The 19617-nt window shown below is 40.6% G+C and overlaps 1 protein-coding gene across 3 annotated transcripts in view; it reads right to left on the bottom strand.

The window, feature by feature from the left end:
• LOC119915620 (glutamate receptor ionotropic, delta-1-like) overlaps positions 1–19617 on the bottom strand; it is a 580442-nt gene that overhangs the window by 544866 nt on the left and 15959 nt on the right. For 2 of the 3 annotated variants that reach the window (XM_038735231.1, XM_038735232.1), the window contains exon 2: positions 14429–14584. In XM_038735231.1, the coding sequence (XP_038591159.1) occupies positions 14429–14584 (156 nt within the window). Of the gene's footprint in view, positions 1–14428; positions 14585–16465; positions 16676–19617 lie in introns of those variants that run through there. The other variant, XM_038735233.1, reaches the window with a different exon arrangement.

Genomic DNA, 19617 nt, shown 5'->3' with positions numbered 1-19617 from the left:
CAAGAGCCTAACAATAACTTTCAATTTAACCAAACCACTCCCAGAAGGATGGTGGGTGGTAAGGGTCAAGTTTAGTCAAACTTTTATAAAAAATAAAATGTACTTAACCTCAAATCCTTTAGGGTAAATTGTTACTTGACTGTATTGTTAGACGCCTATTAAGCTATGGAAAAGATTCATGATTTCAGTAGCTCATATTAGCGGATAGAAAGAAAAGCCCCTCAGCTCATTATTTTTTAACAGCTTCACCTTCTCAGTTCCTTACTGCCAGCTCTGCCAATACCACCAACAACTGCCCGCACTGCCCGCACAGTTTTTAACACCACCACACTTAATCTAGAGGCCATTCTCTGCTGCGGCCTCTCATGCCTTTCATCGCCTACAGACATTATTTGCCAGCTGGGTGACTGCCGCTTTAAATAAGGTAATTGTGGTTTTGTTCCTGGGTTGTTAAAATGTTGAGCCGCCTCTGGCTATCACAGTAATAAACCTAATTGTCCCTGCTGTGGAAATTTGGCAAAAATCAAACCCCTTTAATTATATCAAGTGTTTAGTGACTGTGCGCATGTTTGTGTGTGAAGTGAGGACAATCTGCTGCCTCGCAGCGCGGCCGGGCCAGATCAATCGAGTCCGTGCCTGGCAACGTCTCCTTCCTCACCTCTGGACGAACTCCTGGACCCTTCCTATCTCAACGTTCTTGGTCACTGGTGATTTTAAAAGACAGGGAGCTACATTTATGTCCCCAATCAGAAATGACAAGCAGAAGGCTCACTGTTGATCTATCGTACCACTGAAGCTCTTACTGCTGTCACCCCATATCCAGTTAGCAGTGATGAAGAGGAAATATGGGCCCATTGTAGATCCTGCAGTCATACAGTGGCTTGATGTAAATTCCCCACATATGAGTGACTCGGGCAGTTTAGGACAGGCCGTTATGGCCTTTGGTATTGACAGAACAGGATTTATGGTGCCATAGTTATTGGACCAAACAAAGACAGGAGAAGAAAAGAAGAACAGGGAGCACTGTAAACACCTGAGGAAGAGGACTACTCCATCTATTGACACAGCACCTGCACAACAAAACACACACACTCAAGCTATCTGGAAAATAAGTGCACTCACAATGAGCAACCTCAAAAAAGGTGCCATATGTAGCACTGTAAACTCAGAAGAAACTGGTATTTTGAGACCACTAAGCCCTTCAAACTGGAGGCATAAAACACAGAATCATTCAAATCGCTGTGTTAGAGGAAAGGTTTATAGTAGGAGGGTTTATAATACATGAAATTATATTCAGGGAGACCAGTTTTTATACTTGTTTTAAAAAGGTTATTTTTGAAAAAATTAAAAGCAATTGAAGCAAAGTGCTGAAATCGTTCCAGTGTTTTAAACTTTATTCAATCAAAGCCCTCAACAACTGACGTATGTCTTTTACAGTCATCAAATTCATTCAGTACAACTTTAGCCACCTATACAACTATACTCAACCTTTTTCCTAACATCCTTTGTACATTCTCACTAACAAGCTTGGTGTGTCTTCTTTAGAGTTGTGCAGTACTTATTTGTGATTATGGCAAAAATCGACACAAAGGAGGAAACTGGCACTGCTTGTCTTTCGAGGCTTTTGAATTGTATGGCACAGCTAATAAAATAGCAAAAGGCTTTTTGGCAAAGTTTTCCATTGGCTTTAAATTCAATTTACTCATCAGCCTTAATAATTATATTGTTAATATTCTTAATATTGTTACAATTAACAAATATTACTTCAAAGGAACAACAAAATAATAGAGACAGAAAATCTGAATTTGGAGAATGAGCCTGGTAGCTGTATTAGCATGTCATGTGAAAGATATGGAGACATGAGAAAGAAATGGCATGGAGGTATGCTGAAAGGAGGTGGCGGGCAGGTTTGATTGAGCAGAAAATGAAAGAGGGAGAAAGAGGTAGATGGAGAGAAGTCGAAACAGAGACACAAACTGACAGGATAGCACTAGCTTGGTGGAGAGAGCGAGCGGCTGAGAGACCTTTTCCTTCCTTTGCTCGCTCTATTCTCCGGCAAACCGTCAAGCTCAGGCACCCTCAGATCTGTAAAAACCCTCCCCTCCCTCTTGATGATTTCCTGCAGATTAATAACAACCAGCAAGCTGAAGGAGTAAAAGCCTCCATCACAGAAAAACACATGGCACGTTGAATTGAAGATAATTTAGCTGTTATTATATTGTGCCATCAATAAACTACAAAAAAAGCAGCTAATGGTGAATAATTGCTGTGTGAAGGAAGAGCAAAGAATACTAATGAGGCAATTTTCTGTTTCTCCAGAAGACCTCAGCTGCTCTCCGAGTGTTTGTGTAGATAAAATGAACTGCTGAAAATGCTCCGTTCAGTTTGAAGACTTTCTTTCCATAAATGTGATCGTAAACATGTCACCTTCTCTTACAAAATGATTGCTAGACTCAAAGTGGAGCCTATTACAGGTTACTTGAGGATTTATGGGCCATTTTAAGACCTTTGCTTACAAAACTGTTACGTTTTCAATAAGCAATGCATCTACATTCAGGAAATATTGGCCTGTGAATTTAAAGTGGATTCCAACTAAGAACATGCCACATAAAACCTTTTGACATGATGCCAACATTTCCATAGACAACAAATAAGCTGCTCCGCTATGAATGCCTCTCTGGTTGTACTGCAGATTATCACAGACAGTATCAAAAGTTAAAAAGGATTTTTCATGTGAACCATTAGACTGAAGGGATCACTCAAAAGGGATTAACTAAAGGACCATCACAAAGGCGGAACAATAGGTGACTTCATCATCTAACATTGGGTTTTCTCAACTAAAGCACCTTTTGTTTTAAATACGAGTGCCGTGTATGGTATCTGTGCATCCCTGCCGCAAAATCTATTTCATCATAATATACATCGACATCTTGCATAAAACAACATATACAGTGATACAGGATTGTTATTCATGTGACCCACCGCCTGACAGCAGGTAGTAACATAGTCTGACATAAGCACCCGCCAAATGTGGGTAAACTGTTGGCAGTGACGGGTAAAATAGTCAGGCCACACAACAGACAGACGAGTAGTAATATCAGCGTATTTTTGGTGATCGGCGCTGGCGTAAAACACAACACACACACCCAGCAGTCAGCTCAGGAATATCTATGGCGGTGTTTTAAACCAAACCCACCGGTGGAAGAGTGACAGCCGGTTAGCTTGCCAGCAGCACCGGCTGGACTATGTGAGGTAATTCCGGTGTTTAAATTTTCATTGGCAACCTTTTGTAAACTCAAAATGAGCATTGTGTTTGCTTGCTAGGATCCAAAAGAGGAGGTTTTTGTTGAGATATGGACTCTTGGAGATTTGAAATGAGATAAGGACTCATTCATTGGTGGTTGAACTGTGGGTTTTGACTGTATACACTGGTGAACTTCTTGTGTGTTTCATCTGCGGTACCTTTCAAATACCTAAGGTGGAGTGATTGTCGTGCTTTAAGACATGGGTCCTTTGTGCATGCAAACATGCATGTAATGTTTGTGTAAATACACAAAATAAAAAATTATGAAGGCAACACTTTTGTTTTTGCCCCCATTCATCATGAGCTGAACTCAAAGATCTAAGACTTTCAAGACGCTGATCAGACAGCATGGGGGATTGCACAGGTGTGCCTTAGGCTGGCCACAATAAAAGGCCAGTGTATATTACACATTGAATGACAACATTACTAGTTAAATGATGCCTAAATGAGCTGAATGTTATTACTTCATTTAGTGCATACATTTCCAAAGTATGAGATAAAATTTCTGAGTGGCGGACAAAAAAATAGGGTAGCAGGTTCATTTCAGACCCTGGGAAGTAACAAGTGACCATTTGATTTTACGGCTTGTGACATTTTCCCAGCCCCAACAGTGACACAGTCTGAACACTTATATCCTCAGCATTTTCAGATACATGGATATTATGGTAAAGACAGTGATGAGAGAAGGGCAGACAGATAGACAGAATTTAAAACCATAAAAAAAATAGTTTAAGTGGCACCTACATTAACTGAGGCGCTCAGACGCAGTCAGCAAAACTCAGATCAGCAACCACAACCACTAAACGCACTTCACTGGAGTGTGTGTGTGTGTGTGTGATGCGTGGGAGGCAGTGAAGCAGGAGCTGTAGTTCGGCCCGGGGCTTCGTCTCTGTGTCCTTGTGGATAATCTTTCATCCTTCCTTATCTTGCTCTCCTTCCTTTCCATCGTTCATATCCACCCTGACCCCTCCGCCCTCACCAATCCTCCCCAATACACGACGGAAACTGTGTCTCCTTCTTCCGAGCTTAAATGTGTTTATTTTACTCATTAACCCTAACAGCTATTTTGATCAGTTTTCCACGCTGATATATTTGGATAAAATAAGTCTTCAAACTACCTGCTCGCAGCTCACAGACATGCACGCTGTGACGAGGGATCACAAGAACACCTGTGTTTATATCAATGGGTGACTTTGGTATTTTCTAGGGATGCACCAAAATGAAAATTCTTGACCGAAGGCGAATATATTTCCGAATACTGAACAAGGTTTTTCATATTTTTTTAATGAGAGTCTATGGTGGGTGGGTCCGAGACCTGAGAGGGTCCAGTAAAGTAAATTACATGAGTCCATTTACTTTTAATGGACACATAATATGTTTTATACTTTCTGTGAATATAATCCAATTAATCTTCTTTCCATCCTGTACAGACACCTTATTTTGAAAACCGGACGTGTATCCTCCTCACGCTAAATTCATCAAGTCCGACCCAGTTTGATAAATAACGTATGTGGTTGTCATATGGCGCAACATGAAGACTGAAGCTGAATTATGACTGCTGCTACTACAATTTTACTAAATTATTGATGTCAATGCAGAACGGCAACACACACTTTGCTAGCTTCATCAAAGGACCTCCAAGTTACATGACTGCTGCTGTTAGAAGAGCAGCGGAGTTTGGTATTTTGCAGTCCTTCACCAACTGCTGGAAAGTGAAGGCGGTTAGAGCCAGCTAACATCTGCCGGACAGCTCAGAAGGACCGGACGGGGTGGAGTCATGTGACCACACACACACAAACATGTTTTTAAGGGGACAGTACATAAACACACCCTGTAGTGGAAATATTTATAAATAAGCGAAATAACCGCCATGGGAAAATTATGTCGGTTAGAGGATCTGAATTTGGTTTTGATTACTTTATGATTGATTGTCCAGCCCTAGGGATTATGTTTTTGCATTTTATCAAAGGCTTTCATTTGAAGCAGAAGTGAGCTATTATAAAGGGTTAGCGAATCAAGCTTATGACCAAAAGGCTGCTGTTTTGATCCCAAGACTCACAGGATACAGGAGTCAAAAGAGACAACCCCAACAAATCAGACTGTGGTTTTAGTGGACGACTTCCAGGTGTTAAATGTGTGAACCTTATTGTGAAGGTGTATTAGCATTATTACCATCACTGATGTGCAGAGAAAGGTTTTTGAAATTCCCAAACGGTTGGATTACTGACATCTAACAACAGCAGGAGATCAGAGACGGGCTGCGGTCTGAAGGAGAAACGGCAAACATTAGAGCAGTTAGTCTGGATGAACAAAGATCACAGAGTCAATTGACAGTTCAGATTAGCGGCATTAAAGCGAGAACAAAGTGTGTCAAGTTTCTTTCTTAGATTCTTATTTATCAGTAAGACGATGCAATCGACACGGAAAGTTACAGCAGCTGTTAAACACAGTTTACATCAATCTCCAGTGGAAGGTGTATTTTTGTATTTATTACAGGCTCAGCTTTCACATAGTAAATACTACAGAACATGTTTCACTTTGCTGAATGATATGATCGAAAAAGAAAGTCTTAATATGTTTCAACACACACACACACACACACACACCCACCTTGGATGTGTGTAAATGCTGCTGTGGGACAGGTGAGGCCAATTTGTCTGCTGGGATCCAACAGCAGGAGCTGTCACTCAAATAAATACAGACAGGCAGGCAACACATTCACAGATCATATCAAGTTGTTCAGCATTTACCAGGTATTACAACGTAACTGTCCTCTCTGACACGGAGAAAAAAATATATATATTTTACCACCATGCGGGTGTGCGTAGCCCTCCAATTATTTAGTGTGTGCTCGTGTTTACAGTTGGGCAGCATGGTGGTGCAGTGGTTAGTACTGTCGCCTCACAGCAAAAGGTTGTGGGTTCAAACCCTTTCTGTGTTTCTCCCCATGCATGTTCTCCCCGTGTCCGCATGGGTTCTCTCCGGCTTCCTCCCACCGCCCAAAGACACGCGGACCCTAAAAATTCTCCTTAGGTGTGAGCGTGAGTGGTTGTTTGTCTATGTGTGGCCCTGCGATGGACTGGCGACCTGTCCAGGGTGGACCCCGCCTTTCACTCCTGTACGCAGGATAAGCGGTCGATGATGGATGTGTTTACAGTGTGTCAGTATTAAAGGTCTTCTGCAGATCCTAACCTCCAAGAAACCTCCAGGTTTGTTTTGCATTAGTACAATGAACCTTCTTAAAAAGGCCTTCACTAAATACCAAGATGCTGTCCGGGTTTTTATTTGCTTCAACTCACCCTGCCTATATTCGGGACTCTCACTCAGCAAAGAAGGGAAATGGTTACTATCAACCAGTAGGAAAATTACACGCATAAAAATAAGGCTATCAGACAACAAATCACTTACCAATAATTCATTTTTCTCTGAGAGACAGCACATCTAGGTACGCACAGAGAGACCGACCATACAGGTAAATCTGCATGAATGCTATTTTTTTGTATGTACCATGTGTAGCATGTCAAGTTTCATGAGGTTTTAAACATCCAAAGAACTTCTATAAAATTCAGACCAGGCTTCTAAATGAGAACTGCGTTTTTGTATTGGTCAAAACGTTTAGTCACACCAGTTCAGTAATAGAGAGGTGCATAATTGGAACTAACTTTACGGTATAAGGGAACTTATAGAACAGCCATTTCAAAACTTTAACTATAACTCCATGAACTCACAGGAAATAGGCCACATGACACTGAGACAAAAATACACAACCAGTGTACAAAACACTACAAAGATGAAAATAATGAAAATGTTGTCAGGAAATCAAATGAAAGAAATAAGGAGACCATGAACCAAAGAAATAAAAGAAGAAACCAAGCAGGCAGAAAATCAAAAGCGTCAGAAGAACTAGAATAGATAAAATGAGATGCAGAGAAAGACAAAAAAAAGCACAAGAAAAGGAAAGAAAGGAAGAAAATAAGGAGATGAAGGCCAGAGTGTGAAAAATGAAAAATTAAAAAATGGAGAAATTAAAAAGGGAGAGAAGCTGACGAGAGGAATAAAATGAAAATGAAGTAAATCACATTCCAGTGCTGACTTCCCGGGCAGTCATTTCTCCTCTAATTATACAGTAATTGAGCCGAGCCGGACAGGATCATAATAAGACAATTAGCTTAATTTGTTTGAATTGAAAAGCCAATTAAAGAATAAGTGAGCAGTGTTGAAAAGTTCATCAGATTATATCGGTATTACAAACCGGCGGGTCAGGGAGTTGAGGCTGCTGGACCAACCTGGACCATCAGCAAACGGAAAACAAACACGGGATAACAGGACATCTTTATTAAAGACTCAGCTGGTACATGTTTAAAGGATTAGAATTTGTAGAGAAACAGCTCTTTATCTTAGCCTCTTTGTTGAAAACTCGAGGCATGTAATCCGAGCGGACTGGTTTGACAGATGGTTTCAGTAAGATTTTCGTTCGGAGGCTGAAGTGTTGCATATCTGCCTGCGTCGAAGAAGAGCTACTCCTATCTGAATAAACAGCCTTTATTGTGACAAAGGAATCTCTGTTGTGAAAAGATCTGTAAGAGACCGCCACCGAGCAGTCACCAGTTATACGGGCTGTGTGGCTGAGATGAGCTCTTTCCAAGCAGCAGACGGATATACAGTATGTGTAGGGAAGAGAGCTGAATGGAACGTTTTAAGAAGTGTTCATTTCGGCTTGTGGTTTTGATTCAGTTTTACTCGTTTGATTTAAATGTGCAGTACTATGCATGAGTTTTCGGACACATTTAGACACAACAATAGACATGTTGATAGATTATATTTATCAATTAACAAAATGCAGTGAGTGAACAGCTCAATTTTGGGTGTGACCACCCTTTGCCTTCAAAACAGCATCAATTCTTCTACGGACACTTGCACAAAGTTCTTGAAAGAACTCTGAAGACAGGTTGACGCAAACATCTTGGAACTTTGAACTCTCCACAGTCCTTCAGTAGATTTAGGAAGCCTCAGTTGCTTTTCTCTCTTCATGTTATCCCAGAAAGACTATGATTAGATCAGGGCTCTGTGGGGGCCATACCATCACTTCCAGCACTCTTTGTTCTTCTTCATGCTGAAGATAGTTGCTAATTACTTTCGATGTATGTTTTTCAGATGCCTCCTTGATGGTATTGCGTGATGAATAAGTATCTGCCTGTACTTCTTACCTTTGAGGAGACCATTCATTCCACCACCAAATCCCACCACCAAATCCACACTCTGTTTGCAGAAATGCAGCCCCAAACTTGCAAGGAACCTCCACCATGTTTCACTCATTCTTGTACCCTTTACCAACAAAATACCTTCTGCTGCAGCCAGATATTCCAGAGCATCTGCTGCCATTATCTGCACCCATAGTTAAGTTGCTTGGCCTTGTTTCCATGTCGAAGGCTTTTTGGCTGCAAGTCTTCCATAAAAGCAACTTCTGACCAGACTTCTCTGGACAGCAGATGGTGTCCCAGGGTCCCACTGCCTTTCTGCAGCTCTGAGCTGATGGCATTGCTGGAAATCTCCAGATTGTGAAGAGAAGTAAGCCTGATGTGTCCTCCATCTGCTGCAGTAAGTTTCTTTGGCCGACCACTGCGTCTATGGTCCTCAGTGTTGCCTTGTTCATTGTGCTTCTTCAAAAAGAGCATGGACAGCTCATCTTGAAACCCCTGTCTGCCTTGAAATATCTGCCTGGGAGAGACCTTGCTGATGCAGTATAACTACCTTGTAGTTATACACTGTAGTTATACTGCATGTTCCTCATCCAGTTTTATTTCTCCTACACAGCTGTTTCTGTTTTGCATAATGATCGTGTTTCAACCTACATATTGAATTTATGATCATTAGCACCTGTTTGTATAATTGTTTAATCATACAGATATGCCTCCAAAATCTAACTTGTGTACGTAGAAGAATTGGGTGGTCACACCAAATAAAGATCTGATTTAGATTTTTCTTCTTTTCACTCACTTTGTATTTTGTTAATTGATAAATATAATCTATCAATGTCTATTTATGTTTTCCACACCTGCCTAAAACTCTTGCACAGCACTGTGTATGCATTTTAGTACTTTATCAGTTTTAGTTAACAAAAACTAAAGAGATTTTTATCTAGTTATCAACAGTGAAGTGTTTGTCTCATTTTTGTTAATATATTAAGAACCTCTAAGTGTGCATGGTCAAGGTATTACAGTGTTTATCGCTCTAAGATTGTTTGTTTTCCATGCGCTCAGTTCAGATTTGAGTGGTTATGTTTGCTTGGTCTCGTAACGTCGAAGCTTTTAATTATCGCCACAGTCTGCCGGTGGAAAGAATGAACATGTCACAAATGACATCTATCACCAGGTATGAAAAAGTAGATACCGCCCAAGCCTAATCATTACTGCACAATGTGTTTTTTTGTCAGATAGGCAGCTAGAAGAAAGAGTCAAAGAGTCAGCTGACAAGTGAACACACTAAAAAACTGTTTCCTCCGCTATGCCAGAGTCCCACCCGCCACACACACACACACATATACAACAGGGTGGGAATCCCTCTCATTACCCATTATCCACTACAGCCCAGGCTGTCATCGAACTCTCTGTGGACAGAGGATCATGGGAGCTCTGAGAAAGGTCAGAGAGAGCAAGTAACCAGCTGGGCCATAATCAAGACACGCGCACACATAAACTCATCGAACCAACCTTGCACCAAGATGTATTGATCACACAGTCTTCCAACAACACACACAACCTCCCTCCTTTTTCACTCTCTCTCTCTCTCCTCATTACCCCTCTTTCTAGCTCCCATTTCCTCTCTCCCTCACTCTTTCATCCCCACTCCTTTTATCAGTTTCTCTCTCTCTCTCTCCTTTTCCCTCCCTGTCACTCTACCAATTCTCTTCTCCATCTCTGTCTTTCTCCCCATCTCTCTAAGCATTACTCTCTCACCTCTTCTCCCCCCCCCACTTTCTGTCCTTGCCATCACCTCTTTCATTTCTCTTTACTTAATATATCTCCCCCTCTTCCTGTATTTATCTTTGTATTTCCTCTCTCTCTCTGACTCAATTCCAAAAGCATAAGTCAAGGCTAAAGTTATTCACCTGTAACACCTAAACATCCCAAAACATAAAATTGCTTTTATGAAATAAAGACATTAACCCTTTGAGAGAATGAGTGAAGGTGCTGTTTCATGCATGCTATGTATTTTTCGGTGTGGCCATTGTTTAGGCCATCATCTACAAACTAAACTGATTGCAAAACTAGATGTTTCTGGTTCAAGTTGGCTTACAAACCTAGCCAAATCATTTCTTGGTAATACATTGCTGTAATGTATTTTGTTGGATTTCTCACTACATAGTAAAAAGAAAGGCCGTCACTCAATCCTGTATTTTCAGAGTTGAGGTAACAGCTGGCACAAGAAATGGAATTAGATGACATTTGTGTCGTCTGTAGCAAAGGCCAGCAGGCTTTACACCTAGTTACCATGAATCAGACTCAGATAATAAACAGAGGGGTATGTGTGTCTCTCTCACTCTCTGGATATGACCCAGCTCAATGACCCTCAAGAGTAAAACTGATGAAAAAGTCAAGATTACTTTTGAGCTAATTTCCGCCGTGAAAGTGGAAGTCAACTTTCCAGAATAGTAAAAAAAAGAAAATTACTTATAATGTTAATCATACAAACAACTCCAGTTAGAAGTGAGAAATATCTATAACGACTAGTGGGGGGGGGGGGAATCTAATTGCGATTTTTCAGCCACATATTGCGATTCGCGATTTTTCTTTGAAGTTTTGCTAAAGTTCAATATTCACTGCCAGTCTATTGATGGAAGCTGCGTCTAGCTGCGTCTAGCGGCACGGAGCTGATGAACCAGGCAGGAAAGTCAGACACAGAACGGCACAGAAAATCCGGTCGATTTTCAAAATATAACACCCTTTGCAGACTCCCGATCACACATCAACTATTTAAAACAAACAAAAAACAATTTAACTAAGTAGCCTACTTAACCATAGTAGAAGCTGAAAAATAAGCAAACATCATTTATTCTGAAATGCATCATGAGGATATGTAACGTTAGCCTGCAGAGCGGGCTCACAGAGAGCTGTGATCCGTAGTTGAAGCACACAAAATGACAAATTAACAACACGTTAACAACGTGCAGGCTAAACGCTGCTGAAACACTTCAGTGTGAGCTGACGCCGGACAAAACCGCGGCTCAGCCCCCGCGCCTGTGTCGGTTCGGCTGATGCCATTATCCCACATTTTCCTCCAGTTTCTTTTGTTGTTGAAAAATGTGCACGCCCTGTGCGCGCTCTGATTGGCAAGCAGGACCGTAACAGGAGGCGCATGGCGATTGTGATTGGCGAGCAAGTCTGTCACACAAGGATGACAACGGCATGAATCTGTAACTGCAGGACTGTTTAAAACTGTAAAATTAACCTCCATTTTAAATTGCCGTCTTCACGATTAGCTAATCGCGTTCTTTCAAATCACAATTTCTGTTAATTGTTCAGTACTAATCTGCAGCAGTCTTTAGAAGAAAAGAGTAGACTTCACGTCATCATTCAGTCTGGTTTTGGCCTTCGTGCCCTACATTTTGGCCGCAAAGCCCCAATAAATTTGTATTTATCAAAGTGGCTTTGCCCTAAAAATGACTTAATTCCACGCCTGAAGCTCTGATTGGCTCAGCTTTTTTTTCCAACCAGCAGCCTATGAGCACATCACCGGTCTAATTGGAATCACTGAAAAAAATGTGGAAAGCACTTCAGAGACAGCAATCAGCAACAAATAAAGAAAAATAATCAAGCAAACCTGAATTTCCATGCAAATCTGCAGTCACGTAGCAGCGCTCACCAACGAAAACCCAAAGCTGTCATGTGTGCTTTAACATTTCCTCCCAGCCCAACTTCAATCAATGCAATATCCTCCACATACAAGAAGTGTTCCTAATGAGGGACTCAGAAAGCCCCCGTGGGCTCTGTAGAAGATTTATTTACATGCATGACAAAAGTGTCAAAAGTCAACAAGCTATTGTTTCCTGAGTCATTTCAGTAACAGGTGCTGCTAATCAGCATGGCATACACTGAACAGCACCAGGAGAGAAACGGCTATTATAATTTTAATGAGGTTTCTGCTTATTTGAAATAAGGCACTTTCAGAGGCCCATATACAGCCTGACAAAACTGATTTTACCCTTTAACACTACAAATATGCATTTTACCATCAAATACAGTTGATCACTCTGCAGATATCCATCTAAACCAGTTTTCCCTCAGTTCCTCCGAAGAATGGGGCTGCAGCTACCAAAAAGCTATACCTGCATGTGATCCAAACAGATAGTGGTATGCAGGAAGTTCCAGTGTAAACCAAAAGAAAATAAAAGGAGGTGCAGAGATGAAAATCAGTTGAAGCTTTTATCTCCACCAGCTTTTATTTACATTTTCTCTCAGTTACATTGACTACTACTTCCCCTTCTTTCCTGTCAGGGAGACAACAAAGTTTTTGAAGTTCCAGTTGAAAACACAAACATAATTACGGCTCCAGCTAGCGCTAAGTGGTTTGATTGACTTTAATGAGCTTGCTAGAATAAATGACCAATTCATTCCTGAGTTAATCTTAGCTGATTATCATGAACATGTTCGCCTTGACAGCCACATTTGACAGGTGCTAAAGTTTTTTTACTGAAATTAAGCCTAAAGCTGGGGGTGTTTTATACAAACCCACCTTTGAACTCACTGTAAGTGTAAGTGTATTCTTTTCACGTCATATGTGATGATTAAACCTGGGAGCACCTCAAAACAAGAGGTAAACATACAGATGTCGTGAAACTAAATTAATGTAGATGGAGAATTAAGTGGAATCAAAACTGCTGAGATAAGACATCACCTAGTAAAAATAATGTTTCAATTATTTTACAATATACAAAGAAATATCATCCCCACCACAGCCTAAAGTTACTAAATACAGACGGGCCGATCAAAGATGGCGCGCTCTGTTTTCAGGTATGTGTTACTGTTGGCAGCAACTGGCAGGAAAACTGAGGAGCTCTACAGAAATCCATGTTAAACATAACTGACATGTCGTATTGCGACGACCTTTGGGCAATTTGTGTGTGTCAAAATAGGCAAACAATGTTATCTAAATGTATCAAGGATCTGAGCGAGCCCCGGAGATACGAACATTATTTAAAATACCTCAATATGTTTAGAACATATTATATATGTTATAAAACAATATTTCTACATATCTCAAAAAACAAATTTCTCATTTTCTCATGATTCATTGTCATCATTTTACCCTGCAGCGTCTTCATCATCACCACAATCATCATGAACCATCAGTGTCTTCATCAACACAATCAAAACCTTCATCCTCATCACCACATTCATGTCTTCATCAGCATCGTCTTCATCACCACAGGCATTAATATGCTTTAATTGTCATCATTGTAAACATTACTGTCTTCATCATCATCTCAATCACCCCACGGAACTTCACAATCAGCATCGTCATCATCGTTATTATCTGAAGAAGAGACATCCAAGCATCATCCAGCATAAACCTCATCGGCATCATCCCAGTCTTTTCTGGAGCCCCAAGTATGAACATAAACATTTTCACTGCATCAGATTAGCTCTTTTCAAAGCTAAGAGGCCCCTTTGCAGGAAATTATATGGAAAATTGCAGGTGGACTCAATGCAGCTGCACCCAGTGCTTCCCCCTAGCTTCCTCAACAAAGGCAAAAACAGAGCCCAGAGAGAGAGAGAGAGAGAGAGTCTCAGAGGAAAGGATAAGACAGAGGATAGAGAAGGCGAAGGAGAGGCTCTGCGGCGCAGCATCAAAGACCAGCAGCGTCCTCTGAGAGCAGAAAGAGAGCAGCCGGGATTTAAACAGCATTTAGGAGGTCGATATACCTGGGTCATTAGCCGTGAGCAGACTTCACCAAGAGACAGAACCAGCAAAACCTAAAGATTAACAATCCAAAGCAAGCGAGTAAGACAGACATAGACGTACACACACCAGCCTCAACAAACCAGAATCTGAAAAAAGCTCTGCAGGCGCAGCTGATAGCATCTCATGCACACTCCCAGTCACTCACGGAAACAGCATCCTTACCTTCCTGCACCGCCTGGAAAGGGTTGTTGGGCTCGATGAGTTTAATTGAGTGTGTGATCTTCTCACTCTGCAGGACGTCATCACTCAGACTGAGGTCAGACACGGCGAGCTGGAACACCTCATCGTCCCGCACTGCGTTCTCCTCAAATATTGCACCTGGTCGGGAGGAAACGGGCACAGGAAATGGATTAGCAGGACAGTTGGAGGCAAAACCAGACGACATGACTTTTAAAGCAAAAGTTACAAAAATTCACCAGGTCCAATGTGCTGATAATGTTTATTTGTTGTGGAATTAACTACTAAAACCTGTCAGAGTATCCCAAGATGCTTTATAGTCAAATCAGGACTATTTAGAACCCAAATGCAGCTGCACTGACTGAAAAAAGTTACGCAACAGGTCATTACTTTGGCAGGAAATGCATCCTGTGTCACAGCGGCAAGCAGAACTCACGAGTTCTCAGTCATTAGACTGATATTTTACATAAAGGCACAAGATTAACTAAAATGCCAAATTGCCGCACTGTGGTTCTAAATTAATAAATCAAACAAAAGCAAAGAGAAAAGAAACCTCCCCGTTATATTCCAATGTCAAATTAATTAAGCAGGATTATGTTTCCAAAGCAGAAATCCATTTGACAGAGCTCAGTAACATGACACAATAAAGAAAATAGTCCCATACAGTATGTTTAATAAATGTTAGAAGATGTGGAAGAGCTGCTTGGTTTCTGTTACAGTAAGGTTGCTAATTAAGAGTCCAATTGGTGAAATTACTGAGCAGCTACCATGGTAACAATTATATTCAACCAACACCTTAAATCTAGCGGAGAAAAAGCAGATGAAGGAATGTGCACAGTGTATGTAAAGCCTGGGTTCATACCACTGTAGTGAATTATTAAGGGTGAATATTTGTGGGTTGTGTGTACTGGCTAGAGTAAACACAAATTATCCAGCGGTCAAACTTCCACAAGTAACATATTAAAATCCGCTTAGCTTTCTGTGGGAACAAGTGAATATCAGATTGTTTCAGTTTTTCTCAGTGAAGATGTCCTAACCTGCTCCGCACGTCAGCCTGGCATCTTATGGTCTTTAAACAGGCCGGTTTGTTGTGGCGCACATTTTTGATCACTTTATTGTGGTTAGGCTGCATTTATCAGTTTGTGTTCGTGGTTGTCTGACTGCACAGCTCTGTTTGTGGGTTGCGATACCCACATTTATCCAACTTTTCATCTTTGGTTCTGGGATGCAGATATGAAGCTTTGACTGCTTATTGTGCGTTTTCTCTTGCATATGTAATGTTTTTCACAGTTTAACAGGGTTTGTGGCAAGGTTATGTTTTGGGCTGGTTTTCATTGAAGTGGGGGGGGGGGGGGGGTTACACTGTGATTGGGCTGGAAACTGTCAATCTGATCAGTAACACTGGCTCCATAGATCCATGTATGCTGCAGATGATGTATGATGCAACAACTGCTGTGGTGTATGAAACTGGTTCCAGTTATGTACATGTCAATATAACAATAAACATTAAAAATATATTTATGTCTCCCACAGAGTCCAATAAATGTGATAGATTCCCTTCAGTAAAGTCCCATACAAGTGTTAATTTTGAAAGCAAAAACATATTTTGAATTTATTTTAAAAGCAGGTGAATAAAATGAATGGGATACTGAAACCACAGCTGACCACATTAAAAGCTTTTTGAATTAACCTAGCTATTAATATACAGCAGGTGTTAAATGTTTAATCAAGGCTAACGTTAATGTTAATGTCTCACTGTGGCTCCAGTTACTTGAACGTGAAAAACAGCCCAAACACGTGTGATAGAATTAGCTGCACTACTTCTTTTTTCCTTCCTTTACCAACCTTTCAGCCACCTGTGTCCGTCAGGTAGCTTTGCTGGTGCTGCTTTGCTGGTGCTGTTGTTAGTCTTCCTAACACCTTAAGGGGAAAGTTGCTGCTGTGTTTTTGCTAACAGGTGTGCAGGTGTCCTCAGGTTCGCCATGTTTATAAAGCGTGACGCGGATGTATTTCCACGGTTACCTTCTCAAACTGCGGCTCCAGCAGAGCGACCTCCGCTTTCTGAGGTTAGTTAACAGGGACTGCGTTTGTTTCTGCGGTGAAGGAGCTGAGAGAGCCTCCTTCTTCCATTTAAATCAGTCATTTCAGACAGCTCCGTTATCTCATCACGTCCTGTCCAGGTAGTTTTGGGCCTGACTAATTAACTAACTAACTGACACGTTCAGCCAATCACCGGCGACAACACGAACCGTACAGGTGACTTCCAATACGTTTCTTTATTGATCATGTGATCCGCTAAACCTCCCGCCCAATCCAATCAGCCAATCAGCAGCTGCACCTTAAATCGAATGAAGAAAATTAAACATACTGTATGTATATTAATTAATTTATATATATATATATATATATATATATATATATATATATATATATGTGTGTGTGTGTGTGTGTGTGTATATATATATATATATATATATACACATATATATATATATATATATATATATATATATATATATATATATATGTATATGTATGTGTGTATATATATGTGTAATAACTTTAACTAACTTTAGTTACAAAGCGATTAAATAAAGCATAAATAAATAAAAACTAATAAAATTAAACAACACATATACAATTCAACAATAAATACAAATTATTATATATATATATATATATATATATATATACACACACACACACAGTATAATATAACCCAGGAACACAAGTAAGCACACACACACACACACACACACACACACACACACGAGTTAAAATAAAACACATCAGAGATTGTGAGGTGACAGGATAGTTTCACACTAGCCTGATAATCAGACTGAAATGCCATTTTCTTTCATTTTATTAATTCTATTTGAATCACTGAACAAATTAGACATGTGGAAAAGTGTGTCCGGCCAGCCTGGGGTCCACTGTATGTCGGTTAGTTTGTGATTAATTGATTAATCCAGACTTGATGGGGAAACAGCACCAAATGACATCATCACCTGACATAAGAGCTTTAACACTTCTTTATTCTGGGGAGCTTTTCTCATCAAATATATTATGTTCATTTAAATGGTAGTTTAAATGTTGCATATTCCACAATAAATCTGCATTTAATGAAATTATCACAAACTAAGGGGGCAGGTAGAATCCCAGGATGGGTCTATGGGGCTCTAATTCAGACAGCTACTTTATGGGACTAAAGTTGTTTAAAACAACATGGCCAATGATACAGATGGCTGAATACCCAGATTGTCATGGGTTTATTCCAAAAACATAATACTTCCTGCATCATGATGTTGACAAAGACCATGTAATATGATCAAAAGCACCAGAACAGCTTTTAAATGGACCTCCTTTATCAACTCCTGTTCCTGAGGTCAAGACTGAACTTTGAACCTAAACTTTTAAGCCAAAGTGTACAAGAAGTTACTGAAGTGCTCACAAAAAGTGGAAATATGAACATCTACATCTTGGAACTCTCCATCCGCTGATCGAGATCCTGTGATGTGACTGAAAGCTACAGATCAGCTGTTAACTGGACCCTATGGTGAGACTGCTTCTCTACATTTTCTTCTGTGTGGCATGAAAAGAAGTTCTGCAACTGAAAGACTTCAGGATCTGAGCAAAGAGAAATGCTGCTGCTCAAGAGTTCCAGCTGAAATGATGCATGCATTTAATTCTCATGAACTGGCTGAAGGGGTGAGAAACAGATTAAACTTACATGAAAATGTCTTGGTTAAAAGATGTGTAGCAGGTTTCTGCCAGGAATAAGTACAACTGGGAAATATTAAGTGTGCGGGCTGATGAATGGATGAGCAAAATTGGATTTTTTTAGTGAATGGAAAGGGACAGAAATGCGGACGAGTGGACGGATTGATAACTGGAATTTTCCGGATTCTGTTCGGACAATTTGTCACGCACAATTAAGAAAACCTTGCCTACGAGTAAGAATTCAATTTGCCAGTCTGCTTGTGCTCATTCATCTCGCTGAGTATCCAAATGAACTCAGCACCAAGATCCTCGCTGTGGATTTGACACCAGCCTTCCTCGCAAGGCGGTGAGGGGACGCTGTCTCGCTTCTGGGCTTGATCAATCAATCATCCAGTTTTGAAATTGCACTCACTCAGGCGTTTTCAATTAAGAATGATTCTTGCTGCACCTGTCAGAGACAACTGTGAGGGAATTGATGCGAGGTTTATATTTCTCCTCGCAGCAGCAGACTGGGGAGCCTCAAACTTCAACAAGTTTAATTAATAATGAGTGCTGAGGGCGGAGGAGGCTGACTCTGGACTCACTGCTGCCTCTGTGAGCTCAGGATCGAACATCCATGAATTTTACACTCCTCAGTCTCTCCTGCTGTCTATTTTGAGAAACGGGGGAAAACTGAAGGGGTCATTTCACCCAAATTACAAAAGAAATGTCACTTCCCCCTATTAGTTTGGGTTTCATAGTTTTTTTTTTTTATATCTTTCTCTAACATTTCTGCCTCCACCCCAACAAAATGGAGGTGAAAATGAAAATTAGTTTGCTCATAATCACATGCTTCCTCCCGAACATATAGTTTGTAGCACTTTACAGCACGTTCTGTGGATGAGTCAGCGTGACGGTGATTGTGGAAAGAGATAATGTTGTATTTTTATAAATTTTAAATGCTGTGAGCGACACAAACTACAGTATTTTAACCTCTACTGTGTTGGGGTGAAGGCAGAGAGCTCAGAGAAAGATATCTCTAAACTTGGACAAATGAAACCAAAACACACGCAATGATAGACACCAAAAGGACTAAATGAGAAAATGTGTTTTCGTCAGTTGTTGTGACAGACATTATTATTTTCATTTATGAAAATTTTCTACACTAATTGAGTCATTTTTGCTGTCATGTTTTTGCCTTTTGCTTTTATTTATTTGATTTGATTAAAATTCATTAAAATTCATGACCGAGCAGCTGAATCACATCATCAACACGAGCATTTCCCTCATAACATAACAAACCTCCCGCTGTTCACAAAACACCACTCAACCCACCCTGTTGGACTGTTCGTCCTGCTTCTCCACCTCGCTGACAAAAACACAGTATATCCTGCCATACATTCAGTGCCTCCAGAAGCATTAGCCTCCTGGCACCTGACCTTTAAGACCTCAACAACAGCACCAGCCACATGCAG

This window comes from Micropterus salmoides, unplaced genomic scaffold, assembly GCF_014851395.1.
Source record: "Micropterus salmoides isolate LMB-PRFRI ecotype aquatic unplaced genomic scaffold, ASM1485139v1 Ms_hic_scaffold_21, whole genome shotgun sequence".
NCBI classification, from domain to species: domain Eukaryota; kingdom Metazoa; phylum Chordata; class Actinopteri; order Centrarchiformes; family Centrarchidae; genus Micropterus; species Micropterus salmoides.
Note: the sequence above shows the minus strand (reverse complement) of the source record. Positions and strands in the feature narration are given on the sequence as shown.